This window comes from Antechinus flavipes, chromosome 2, assembly GCF_016432865.1.
Source record: "Antechinus flavipes isolate AdamAnt ecotype Samford, QLD, Australia chromosome 2, AdamAnt_v2, whole genome shotgun sequence".
NCBI lineage: Eukaryota > Metazoa > Chordata > Mammalia > Dasyuromorphia > Dasyuridae > Antechinus > Antechinus flavipes.
In genome coordinates this window covers 321,173,238-321,186,547 of record NC_067399.1, presented here as the reverse complement: position 1 = coordinate 321,186,547, position 13,310 = coordinate 321,173,238, and the positions used below count along the sequence as shown (strand labels likewise).

The window sequence follows — 13,310 nt, the reverse complement described above, 5'->3', positions numbered from 1 at the left end:
CATTTTTGTCCATTGAAGGCAAAGAACAAAGAAGAGAAAAATGAATTTGATAAGTTAAGAAAGTGTTGTCTGAGAATGAGACTTGGACTTTTGGACCACAGCTTAAACTGTAAGGATGACAGATTCTTGGCCAGAGATGAAGTATACCCAACAAAGACTGGCAAGAATGTATTTGTCAAGTGTCCCACAAATCTAATCAAAAGAACTTTAAACTGAAGTGAATAAATTATAGGAAAGAGAGAAGAATGCCACATATATCTATCAATCCAGATAGATACTATAGACAGTAGCTACAATGAAGGAAAAAAGAACAGCAGTATAAATGCTCAGAAATCCATAGGATAAAATAGCAAAACCCATGTTCTCCACATGCCAAAGTTGAGCAACAAGTAAAAGAACTACTAACGGAAAATTTGATCTCATAGAGTTTGCTGAGACTTCATGGGATGAAACTGTCTATGGATGAATCTATCTTATTCAAAATCTAATAAATTCACTTAAAAACATAGTGAGGAAGTGCTCTTTATCAAACTACACTAATATAATGAAATTCATCAACCCATGTAGAGAAGCATGATGGAGAATATTTGAGTCAAAGTCAATGCAGGGATCAACAGAAATGATTTTATCATTGGAATACATCACAGATGTTTAAGAAACTTTAAGAAAGTTTAAATAGGTAAGGATTAGGGGAAATAGAATACAAGCCTGGCATAGAAGCATCATATGGTAATGATGGGGGACTTCAATTATCTAGATACTTAATAAAGCTCTTGCTAAAATACAGCAGCTTATACATTTTTGACCTGCCTTAAAGAAAATTTCATCATTCAGAAGGAAGAAGAAACAAAAAGAAATTCTATTTTAAATCTAAGCATCATTAACAAAAAAGGAACTGGTGATTGAGGTGGAAATGATGCATCCCTGGTGGGGGTTAGAAGGGAGCAACTATGCCCTCCCAGAGTTTATGAGAGAAAATGAGCAAATTTGGGAAAAATATGATGTGTAATCTAAATTTCTGGAAAAGAGATTGCAAAGGATGGAGAAGAAAGCTAGGTAAAATGCAAAAAACTAAAATTTTACAAGTTAAAATTGCTATCCTAAGAGGGAGAGAAACTCAATTCCAGAGAGGAATTAAAAATGGGATTTGTCTGAAAAAAAAAACAATAAGGATACACAGGGAATTTACCAATCAACTTAAATTATAAAAAATAAATGTAAAACTAGCTGTGAGTTCCTCTATTCAACTTACACTCTTCTTCATTTTCCTCCACCTTCACCCCAATCCCTGGTTGTTGCACCACTACCTCCTTTCTTTCTTAAAAGTTTAATATTGCCACTTCAAGGTTACCCATGGGAAATGCTATTGGTTGCCTTTGTTGTTGATAATAACACTAGCATACATAAAGCTGACTTTTCAAGAAAAGATTGCTCTCAGACTGTCTTCCTCTCCATTGTTAAATGCCCCAGACATCAACATGTAGTACAGGATATTGGCAAGAAAGAAAGGTAGGAGATGAGGTCAAGAGCAAGAAAAATATTATGCCTTTGAAATATTCCATCGAATACAAAACTGTTACCGATAGAATAATTTGGAAAAGATCAGGAACCATGCTTTCTAGAAACAGGAAGGTGGATAACACTGGACCTGTTCTCGGGAATACCTGAGTTCAAACTTAGCCCCAGACAGCTAGCTGTGTGTCCCTGTGCAAATTACTTAACCCTGTTTGCCTCAGTTTCCTCAACTGTACAATGGGGATAAAAATAGCACCTAACTCACAGATTCATTATAAGGATCGAATGAGATACTATTTGTAAAGTGAATTCCTAGTATATTAATAAACAGCAGTGCTTTGTTGCCTGTTGGTAATTCCACTTACCCAAGCTTTACTTAAGCATGGAAAAAGATATCAAATCCTTAGCCTGCCCCAACTTGTCTGAATTAGAGGTCCTATCCTGGTCTCTCTGCATATTTTTTAGCAAACAAGAATCAGTAAGCAAATGTATGCTGCATCTGAGCCCTCCGTGGAATTGCCTCCTACCAAAAGATTAGCATGGCTTTATTTGTTATATATGGTACTTGACTCCAGGATTAAAAACTGGAATCATGAAGGTGAAGAACATTCTAAGTATGTTGAAAGCAAACATCCCCAAAGTCCAACAAAGTGTCTCATTTTTTCTTATAAACTCTTAGAGGGAGTAGTTCCCCTCCTCAAACCCCCATCAGAGAGCCATCATTTCTACCTCAGTCACCCTTTCTTTTTTGTTAGTGATGCTTAGATCAAAAACAGAATTTCTTCTTGCTTCCTCCTCCTTCTGAATGATGAAATAACTTTGACAGGTCAAAAAATTATATAAGCTAATGATTATATACATCTGAAATTATTCTAAATGTTATTTTATTGTTATAGTAATTATATTATATATAATATTATTAAGTTAGTATATATATAGCTTGTGTATATCAAGCTATTTTAAATATTAGTTTATTATTATATTATAGGAAGAAGATTGCACTGCTTTACAAAAGGAAGCCTCTGGATGGCAGTGCTGGAGTTGAAAGCAGGAAGACCTGAATTCAAATCCTGTCTCAGACACTTTGTTGTGTGACCCTAGATAAGGCACTTAATCTCTGTTTGCCTCAGTTTCTTCATCTGTAAAATGGGACTAATAAAATAGCACCTAACTGGGCTCTTGTGAGCCTCAAATTAGATAACATAAATAATGCACTGTTATCAATCTCTTTTAACTCCTGGGGATGCTACAAAATGTGCAGAAGACAGAAGCAAAGCTGTGTGGTAGAGAATGAATTTTAAGATTGTAGCATCATATAGAAATGGTAGGAAAAGTGCCAGAATTCACAATGATACACAGCTGGAGGAGGCAGCTTGGGGCCACCAAAAAAGGGTTGTTTTTTGCTTTATTGGGAGAAAAAGGAAAATTTTAAAAGAGATAGGAGTTTTGCTAAGTGATAGGAATTTGGTGGGTGGAATAATGATAACTAACAACAAAGGGCTGCTCAAATCTTATTTTGCTTCTATTTTCCCTGTCAAGGATAATGACCTTAGTCCAGAAATGAGAGAACAAAAATGACTCACAGGGAGTTGAAAAACAAGATAAGTAAGGCTATCATAAAAGAAGACCAAGTTGCCTATAATGAATTCAAGTCATTTGTCTTAAAAGAACTGTACTCTCAAGTCACAAAAACAAACAAACAAACAAAAAAACCTGACAAATGTGATTTTCTAAGCCCTAGTAAACAGGGGAATAACCATAAGGCAAAAGGGTAAATGTCCCAATTTTTTTTTCCAAAAAAAAGAAGAGAAAAGTCCTTCTGCAAACCATAGGCCAGTGTTGACTTCTTCCCCAGGAAATTCTAGGACAGAACATTAAAGAGATGAGGGGTAGACATCTAGAAAGAGAAGAGGCAATTACAAAGTATCAACCTAGCATCTTCAAAGACAAATCATGTCAGACTAAACTAGTAGAATATTATGGATATAGTTTGCCTAGATTTTAGCAAAGCTTTTAATAAAGTATCTCTTACTATTCTTGTTAAAAAGAAGGGGGAATTATTGATTAGATGCAATTAAATGGAGTCAGAACTAGCTGGCTAGAAAGGCTCCAAAGGGGAAATGGCTAAGTGTCAGTAGGATAGGAGATCACTAGTGGAAAATCCCAGAAAATCTATGTTTGACCCCAAGCTTTTATCAATGTCTTGGACAGAGGTATAGATGATTTGCTCTTCAAATTTGCAGATGATACAAAACAGACATGGAGAGCAAACATTGTCAAGATCTAGTATTCCAAAAAGAAACTTGACAAACTAGATCATTGTCGTGGATCTTAATTAAATGGAATTCAATAGAAATAAATGATGTTTTTTACAAGTGAGAATAAAAATCAGTTTTATAAGTACAAGTTATAGGCAACATGGCTAGGCAACAATTGTTCTGGAAAAGATCTGGGGGGAGGGGGAGTTAATATACTACAAGCATAATATGTCAGCACTGTAATGTGGCAGTCAAGAAAATTAAAAGGACCTTGGACTGCATAAAGACAGACATAATTTCTAGGAAAAGAAACCTCTGATCATTATACACGGCCAACAAGACTATATGATGTTCAATTCTGATGGACATGGCTCTCTTCAACAATGAGATGATGCAAACCAATTCCAATTGTTCAGTGAGCCACATACACCCAGAAGAGGACTGTGGGAGCTGTGTAGACCACAACAGCATTCTCACTCTCTCTGTTGTTTGCTTACACTTTTGTTTTCCTTCTCAGTTTTTTTTCTTTCTAGATCCGATTTTTCTTGTGCAGCAAGTTAACTTATGGATATGTATACATATATTGGATTTAACATATATTTTAACATGTATTGGAATACCTGCCATCTAGGGGAGGAGGTGGGAGAAAGGAGGGGAAACTTTGGAACAGAAGGTTTTGCAAGGGTCAGTTTTGAAAAATTACCCATGCATATGTTTTGTAAATAAAAAGCAATAATAAAAAAAAAAAGGAAAGAAACCTCTATATTTTGCCCTTCCTCTATGGTTATTTATGTAAAGTGTTACACAAATGTGAATTCATTATTATAGTAGACTGTGCATATATTTGTGGAGAATGATGTTTTAGAAGTTAGATCAATTTTAATGTAGTTAAAACAGAACCAGCTTCCAGTTTAATACAAGGATATTTAAAGTCTCATTTTTCACTTAAACATCAAATCTGGGGAATATGATGCCTCCCCAAGAATAGAAGGAAGCTTAATCAGTTTAAAAAAACACTAGATTTGGCATCAATCTATCTTAAAATCCTGATTCTCCTGCCTCCAACCTGAACAAAAGTTATTTAACTTCTCTTGCTCCTCTATAAAATGAATAGTTTGGACTAGATAATCAATAAGAATTCTATCTTAATCAATCAATGATCATGAGTTAAGTGTCAGCTATATACCAGGCACTCTGCTAAGCTTTGAGGATACAGGAAAAAAGAAAAAGAAAAAACAATTTCTGCCTTCAAGTAGTTTACATTCAAATGGAGAAGACAACAGTTAAACATTTATTAAGTGACTGTGTACCAGGTACTGTGCTAAATAAAAAAGGAGCTTACATTCTATTTAATAGAGAAAACAACATGCAAACAAATACATACAAACAAGCTCTATATAGGATGAATAAAAAATAACAGAAAGAAAGTACTAGTATTAAGAGGGATTGGGGAAGACTTCCTATAAAAGATGAGATTTAAGTTAAAATTTAAAGAAAACCAGAGAGGTCAACAGAATATTTCAGACAGGAAGGATAGTCAGAAAGGGCATCAAGAGGTAGAGTATCTGCTTCATCTCCAAATCTATGATCCCTGTGAGTTCAACCTATCAGAATATGATCACACAGATCAGACACCTCAGGACAGGTAGGGGAGGGATCAGAGTAACCCTCCAATAATCACCCCTCTCTCAGAAGTCTATACCTGTATTTCCTGGATGCTCTCCTCTTCTTTGGCATCCACTTTTTTCTCAATCCCTTCACCTCGTAATAAGGCTTCCAGTGTGGTACTTTCTGATGTGAATCCATCTTTCTTTAGGGGCAGATCCACTTCTGAAAAGCAGGAAAAAGCAGAAATAAATGTTGGACTTTGATACTGCCTGTTAATAGTTAAGTAAAATGGGAAGGAACAAGAACCCTTCACTTAAAAAAGAAGAGAGGGGAAGGAATCTATTATTATAGTATTAGTTTCCCCCAAGCAGAGTCAGGTGAGAATTTTTTAATTCATTCATTTCAATTGTATCCGTCTCTTCTTCATGACCTCATCTGGGGTTTTCTTGACAGAGATACTGGAGTGTATTGCCATTTCCTTCTTCAGCTCATTTTACACATGAGGAAACTGAGGCAAACGGGGAAGTGACTTGTCCAGGGTCACACAGTTAGCAAGTGTTGGGGACTGGAATTGATCTCAGGAAGATGAGTCCTCCTGACTCCAGGCTTGGTGCTATATCCACTGTACCACCTAATCATCCCTCAGGGGGTATGGTAAGAAAACAAATTTAGATTGAATTTGGAGCCAGAGGAATCTTTGAGGTCATTTAGTTCCACCACCACCACCACCCCTTATTTGAAAAATAAGGATTTTGTAGCAGCGAGATGACACAGTGGATAGAGTACTAGCCCTGGAGTTGGAAGGACCTGAATTCAAATGTGACTTTAGACATTTAACACTCTCTAGCTGTGTGACAGAAGAAGGAAGGAAGGAAGGAAGGAAGGAAGGAAGGAAGGAAGGAAGGAAGGAAGGAAGGAAGGAAGGAAGGAAGGAAGGAAGGAAGGAAAGAAGGAAGGAAGAAGGAAGGAAGGAAGGAAGGAAGGAAGGAAGGAAGGAAGGAAGGAAGGAAGGAAGGAAGGAAAGAAGGAAGGAAAGAAGGGAAGGAAGAACCTTAACTCCAATTTTTTTATTGTACCATTGTCCTCCTTTTGTATAATCTAGGGATTCCTAACCTAGAGTACAAGAGGTACAAGAAACTTTTAAATAATATAATAATTTTGTTAATAAATATATTTGAAATTCAATAATTTATGTGCATATGCATAAAAAACTCTAGAATTTATTTTCTATCATTTTGAATAGAGGATACAAAAAGATTTCCTCAGAGCCATTAGTTGTAGGCACTGAAAAAAAAAAAAGGTGGAAGCCCCTTTCTTAGACTTTCTTCAGATTTTCCATCTTTCTGTTTCAAAGTCTCAAATTAAACATGATAATCTAAAGTCAAAAAATGATAAAAACAGGGTGAAGTTGAGGTCATAGTGGACGTTGGCCATATTTTTCTTTATATTTGCCAGCTTGATATAATTTTGGTAATGGCAATGTCACCATGCTCTAATGAGTGATTGTCACCCCACTAAGACCACCACACCCCAAGCCCCCCAAACTTGGTCCTCTTACATCCTTCTTACTTCAAGCCAACCCAGTTGGCTTTAGTGAACTAAATTAAACACTATGGCTACATGGGCTGTGAATTGAGAAACAGGAAGTATAAGAGGATGAAAACCAAAAAATCAAAATGAACCCACATCATTCTAGTCCAGCTGATCAAAGCATAAAATAAATATCAATAAACATGATTATAATAGTGATTAATGAGATTCATACAGTACTTGTTAACATTTGTAAAATGTTTTATGTATATTTTCTCATTTGAAGAAACACATAAGCCTTGCTAGATAGGTCCTAATAGGTAGTACTATTATTCCCATTTCATAGAGGAGGAAACTGAGGTTCAAAGACATTAAGTGATTTGCCCAGAGTCAAATAGGTAGTGCCAAAGGCGAGATTTGAACTCAAGCCTTCGAGATTCCAAGTCGCACACTTTTTGTCCATTATGCCAACATTATTGCTGTTCACTCATTTCAGTTGTATTCAACTCTTCATAACCCATTTGGGGTTTTCTTGGCAGAGATACTGGAGTAGTTTGCCATTTCCTTTTCCAGCTCATTTTATAGATGAGGAAACTGAGACAGAGTTAAGTGACTTGCCCAGGGCATACAACTGGTTAGTATCTGAAGCTGGAGTTGGACTGAGACTTGCTGACTCCAGGTCCAGCACTCTATCCTCTATCAGCTTGCTACCTGGCTGCCCTATCATACCAACTGATGTACTAGATTAAAATAGGCAAAATGGTAAACTAAAATCAATATAACAGTTCTTAAATATTCTGATTTAAAATGTTATGATGTTATGTCACTTGTTAATATAATTTTTCCTAAATATGTTTAGAAGAATTGCATATGTTTAAACTATATTAGGTTGTTTGCTGTCTTGGGGAGCAGGGAGAGGAGGTGAGAGGGAGAAAAATTTGGAACACAAGGTTTTGCAAAGGTAAATGTTGAAAACTATTTTTGTATGTGTTTGGAAAATACTATTAAAATAAAATAAATTTAGATACATATATTCATACATACATAACTTTTCCTAGTTGTATCCATCTAATAGAATCAAATTAAATGGGACTGTTTGTATTTCCTGGTTTTCAGTCTAGAAGATGGCTGTCCAAGGGCATTATTCCAGCTGATCTATAAAACCCATGAGTTTCCAACATTGCTGTTAAACGGCACTTGAGGTCAAAAAGAAAAGGCAACCGATTTCTCCCCCTACCCCTCAATCTCTGACCACAGGGGGAATGAGAGGTTTGTCACTAGAATTAAGACAGGCTTCTTATAAAAGATGAGATTTTAGTTAGGACTTAAAGGAAGCCATGGAGGTCAGTAGAGGGAGAGATCCTGAAAAAAAGAAAATAACAGGGCTAAGGGGGAAAGGGGGAGGGAATGTTATCAGAGGTAAGAAGGGAAAAATAGGTCTAAGATCTTGCAGGATATAAATCTTGGTTACAGACTTATAAGGTGAAGTCAAACTCGAAGTCTTTTCATGTGTCTTTCTTTTTTATCTCCTCATGTGAATGAAAGGATTAACTAATACTTTAAGCCTACACATTTTCAATTTAACACAAATGCTCTGCACCAGGTGGCATGGGGGAGTAGATGGAGTACTGAACTAGGAGGCAGAAATCCTGGATTCTAATCTAGACTCATTATTCTCAGTTGTTTCATCTGTCAAATTGTGGAGCATTAAGAAAGATTCAAGATGTATATATAGTTATATACATATATAATGTTTATATAAATGTTTTAAATATTTTAAATATTATATTTTATAATATATAGTATTGTAATATATTTTGAATAAAATATTATACATAAAATGTTGATACATATGCACATATATATAATATGACAAACACATAGATCATAAAATTATTTCACATCAAGACCAAGGAAGCATATATTGAAATATTTAATCTAGACAAAAGTGACTAACACAGTTTCCTGAGTTGACTAGCTTTCATTCCAATACAATCAGCATCTCAACCTGCTCCTGAACCACATGTGGCAAGCCACCAGGCTGTCTAGGGAGAAAACAATCAATCAAGTATTTATTAAACATCTTCTGGGACAGGCACTGTTCAAGGCATTAAGAATACAAGTTCAAAAAATTAAACAAGACAAGTACTTATAAATGTATTGCATGTATGTGTGTGTAGGTTTACCCAGAATAAATATAAAGAAAAAAAGGAAGGAAGGAAAGAAGGAAATATTTATTAAATAAATGCCTGCAATGTGTTAGGCATTGTACAATTATTTTCTCATTTGATGCTCATGACATCCCTGAGAGATAGAAGCTATTATTATTCCCATTTTACAGTTGAAGAAACTGAGGCACACTGAGTGACTTGCCCAGGATCACAAAGCTAGTACATGTCAAAGGTCAAATTTTAACTTAGATCTTCCTGACTCGTACATTAAAAAAAAAAAAATTCAATACCAGATAGTCTAGGAGGAAGAGAGTTAATAATTAAGAGAATCAGAAAATATAGAAGATAATGTTCGAACTGCATCTTAAAGGAAGAGAGGCATTCTTTGAGGAGGCAGTAAAGAAGAAGTGAATTCTAGGCAAAGGGAATGGTCCATGAGAGGCACAAAGGCAGGAGATGGAGTATCCTGTATGAGAAATAGAGAGGATGGTTTGGCTGAATCAAAAAGTAGGAGGGAGGGAGTCATGTCTAATAAAGCCAGAGAGATAGGCTGGAGCCAGATTTTATAGGGCTTTAAAAACTAAGCAGAGGAGGTTTTAATTTATCCTAGAGGCAATAAGAAGCTACTAGAGTTGGTTGAATAGGAAAGCCACATGGTCCTATCTGTGCTTAGGGAAAATCACTTTGGTGGCAATGTGATAGGTGAACTGGAGTGGGAAGATATTTGAGTAAAGAGATGAATTAGAAACCTGTTTCAACAATCTAGAAGACTGGTGATGAGGATCTGAACCAAAATAGTAGCTGTGTGAGTTTAAAAAAAAAAAAGAGGGGAAAGATATTGAGATGTTGTAGAGGCAGAAACACAAGATTTGGCAACTTAGACATGTGAGGTAAAGGAGGGTGTGGAATCAAGGTAATTTTCTTTTTATTGAGTCATTTCAATTGTGTCCTACTCTTTGTAACCTAAGTTGGAGTTTTCTTAGCAAAGATATCTTTTTTGTTCTTTGTTTGCTTGTTCTTTTTTCCTTATTATGGTTTTTTTCTCTTTTGATCTGATTTTTATTGCACAGCTTAACAAATACAGAAATATGTTTAGAAGAATTGCACATATTTAACCTATATTGAATTGCTTTCTGTCTGGAAAAGAGGAGAAAAGGGGAGAAGGGGAGGAAAATTTGGAATACAAAGGTAAATGAAAACTATATTTGCATGTATTTGGAAAAATAAAAAGCTATTATAAAAATTAAAAAAAAAAACCTGGGAATATAGTAGAGCCTTTGATAGAAATAAGTAGGTTTTTAAAAGAGATTTACTGGAAAAGATATTGAGTTTGGACACGTTCAGTTTAAGCTGTTGGGGTTATCAAGGAAGGAAGGAAAGAAGGAAGGAAGGAAGGAAGGAAAGAAGGAGGGAGGAATGGAAGGAGGGAAGAAGAAAGGAAGAGAGGGAGGGAAGGAGGGAGGGAGGAATGAAAGGAGGGAGGAAGGGAGGATATAAAAACTATATACAAATAGTATATGTATATAGTCTATATAGATATATAGACAAATACAAATATACACACATAAATATATTTAAGTTATAGGAATAGATACATATATTTATGTAGCTTACATAAACACATATCACTCTTTATTTGTTAATATAAAAATCATTTCCTCTTTAGAGCAAAAGCAATAGCCATTGCCATTCAAGCCAGGAGCCTCACTGGGCCCTGGTATGCAGTCCTGCTTTCATTTCTAATTGGGAACAGAGATATTTGTTGGGTGTCTTCCAACACAATCCACCACACCAGAGATAGCTACTATGTAAAACAATCAGTTTCACAATTTTAAAAATTATAAACCTTAGACAAACATGATTCAAGCCACGCAAAGTCTTGTCACTTTAGAAACAAATTTTAAAATATCCTGTCTATTAAATGCAACAGCTTCCAGACATATACATATAGGAAAATGGTGAGTATTGCTATACATGTGTTTATACATACACACATTTATACACAAATACATACATAAAGGAGATTGGTGACTGGCAATATACACCTATATAAGCTTACATACATACTTACACACATACACTCTCATATGAGATTGATGATTGATGCTATGTGTGTGTGTGTATTAGTCATACCCACTGGCTATACAATGCAGTCCACAACCACGGACATTGCAAAAGCAACCTGAGTATGCCAGTTAATTCACAGAAAGAAGAGCTACCACTGGGTGGCTGGAACCACTAAGCTCATTAACAGGATGTGGCAAGATCAGTCTCAAAGTGCAACATGGGAGCTCCTTGAGTAATTAAAATCCCATGTCACTTAAAAATGCAAACACCACAGATGTCACACGCATGTAGAGCCTTACTTCTTCTGCTTCATTCTTTCTTTTCCTTAGCTCGGGGTACCAGCCTGGGAACCCAAAAGTCATATTATAATCTGCCATATAATATGCCATATAAGAAATAAATTAAGACAGCTCTTCTTTGGGGAAATATACAGAGAGAAGAGCTGTCTGTTAGCTGTCGAGTTTCCAAGAGATACCATCTTTCGGGATCCTGTGCTCTGCCAACAGACAGACTGCCCCAAGGGAAATTGTGGTGAAACACCCAGACAAGGCATATCCATCCGTCCATCCATCATGTGCTCTCTCTGTGACTCAGGGGCATGGAGATAGAGTTACGGTGTAAAGGAGGAGGGGATGAAGAGGAAAAGCTTTAAACAATAGAAGAAAATCTATTGCTTAAATGATTAGGGGGAGTATGTGTGTGTGTGTGTGTATGTGTGTATATGTACATATATATGTATAAATACACATATATATGCATATCATAGAGAGAGAAAGGGGGAGGGAAAAAGATTCTTCCCCTCCGCTAGTCCCTTTAGCTTTTCACACACACACACACACACACAAAAGGTAGTATATCCCTTTCTGGTTGTGATTCTGAGTACTTCCTTGGATTTACACATCACTTTAAGGAGCAAAAGAAACTAGAGGTCATTATCTCATTCCACCATATCAGATTCCCTGTGAGGAGGGGAAAGGGAGCTGGTTTTGTTACCGCTCTCTTCATAGAAGGGGAAACTGGGACCCAGAAGGTTCTGTCATAAGACAATGGCTGAGCCAGGAATAGAACCGGTCAGTTGACTGCTCACCTGGCTCCATCTTCTTAGCCGCTGCCTCCTTTGTTATCTTAAACCTGAACGGTGATGGAACACCCAGTGAGGGCATTACAACCCACATTTCTGATTGCAGTTGTATCTCTCCACACACACACCCCAGAACCCCCATATAAACACTTTCTTATTTATTTTGCCATTCTACATGAAAGGTGATTTCTCAGTACTCCTCATTGCTTTCCTTTGTAACAGGATACAGAGATGCATCCATCCCTGCCCCCCCTTGTCTGGAAGCTCAGGGATATGCTTCATCACCCAAAGGTCTGTTATACAAATATGCCCCTGGAGGTTAATATGAGACTGCTCAGTTCATTTCACCAATGGCCTGAGCCACAGGAAAACACCCACAGTGTCAAAGCAAACTAACCATTGGACTCATTATTGGACCAATAAAACGCAGCCTTGTGTAATGAGGGAGACTAGCCAATGAGGGCCCAGTTCTTGAAGGATGAACAAACACTAAGATGGGGTGAGAACAGAAATGGGGGAGGTGGAAGACAAGGTTACAGGAGACAGAAAGGAAAGATGCACAAAATAGCTCATGGAATAAGTAGTGAGTCCTCCCTCCTTCTGAATTAAATTAATCTTCCAGAAAAGAAAGCATTTGTCTCCTAAAAACTTCTAACTCCATCCCAGTGGATATGATGGAGCAGTCTCCCCAAGAATGAATGAGCTAGAGTATACCAAAGGGGAACAAAGTGGGAGCAACAGCTCGGCAGGGCATGGAGCACCCTAGTTCTGCAGCAAGCTTCATGGTCCCAAACTATGTATCTCAGACAACCCCCCCAAAGGCTTTGAGAAAGATCATGAAAGAATCACAATGGCCGAAGTGCCAGTTCTGGAACATGTCCATAGGTCACTGATAATATATATCCATACCCAGAAACCAGAACTAAGTTTTTCCATATCTATAGTGCCTCAGAAACAGAATAGAAATAGAGACAACAGGTGCAAAGAATAAGAATTGGGGAATAGCTGGGGGGGCACTATGATATATAAATGTAATGGGATATCATTGTGATACGATCATCATTGAAATGATGAATATAA

The 13,310-nt window shown here is 36.7% G+C and overlaps 1 protein-coding gene across 7 annotated transcripts in view; it reads right to left on the bottom strand.

Moving 5' to 3' along the window:
* Positions 1–13,310, bottom strand: part of DPF3 (double PHD fingers 3) — a 406,354-nt gene that overhangs the window by 161,277 nt on the left and 231,767 nt on the right. For all 7 annotated transcript variants that reach the window (XR_007950650.1, XR_007950649.1, XR_007950651.1 and 4 more), the window contains exon 4: positions 5,476–5,603. Coding sequence is in view for 4 of the 7 variants with exons in the window: in XM_051977667.1 (XP_051833627.1) it covers positions 5,476–5,603 (128 nt within the window). In the remaining 3 variants the exon portion in view is untranslated. The remainder of the gene's footprint in view (positions 1–5,475; positions 5,604–13,310) is intronic.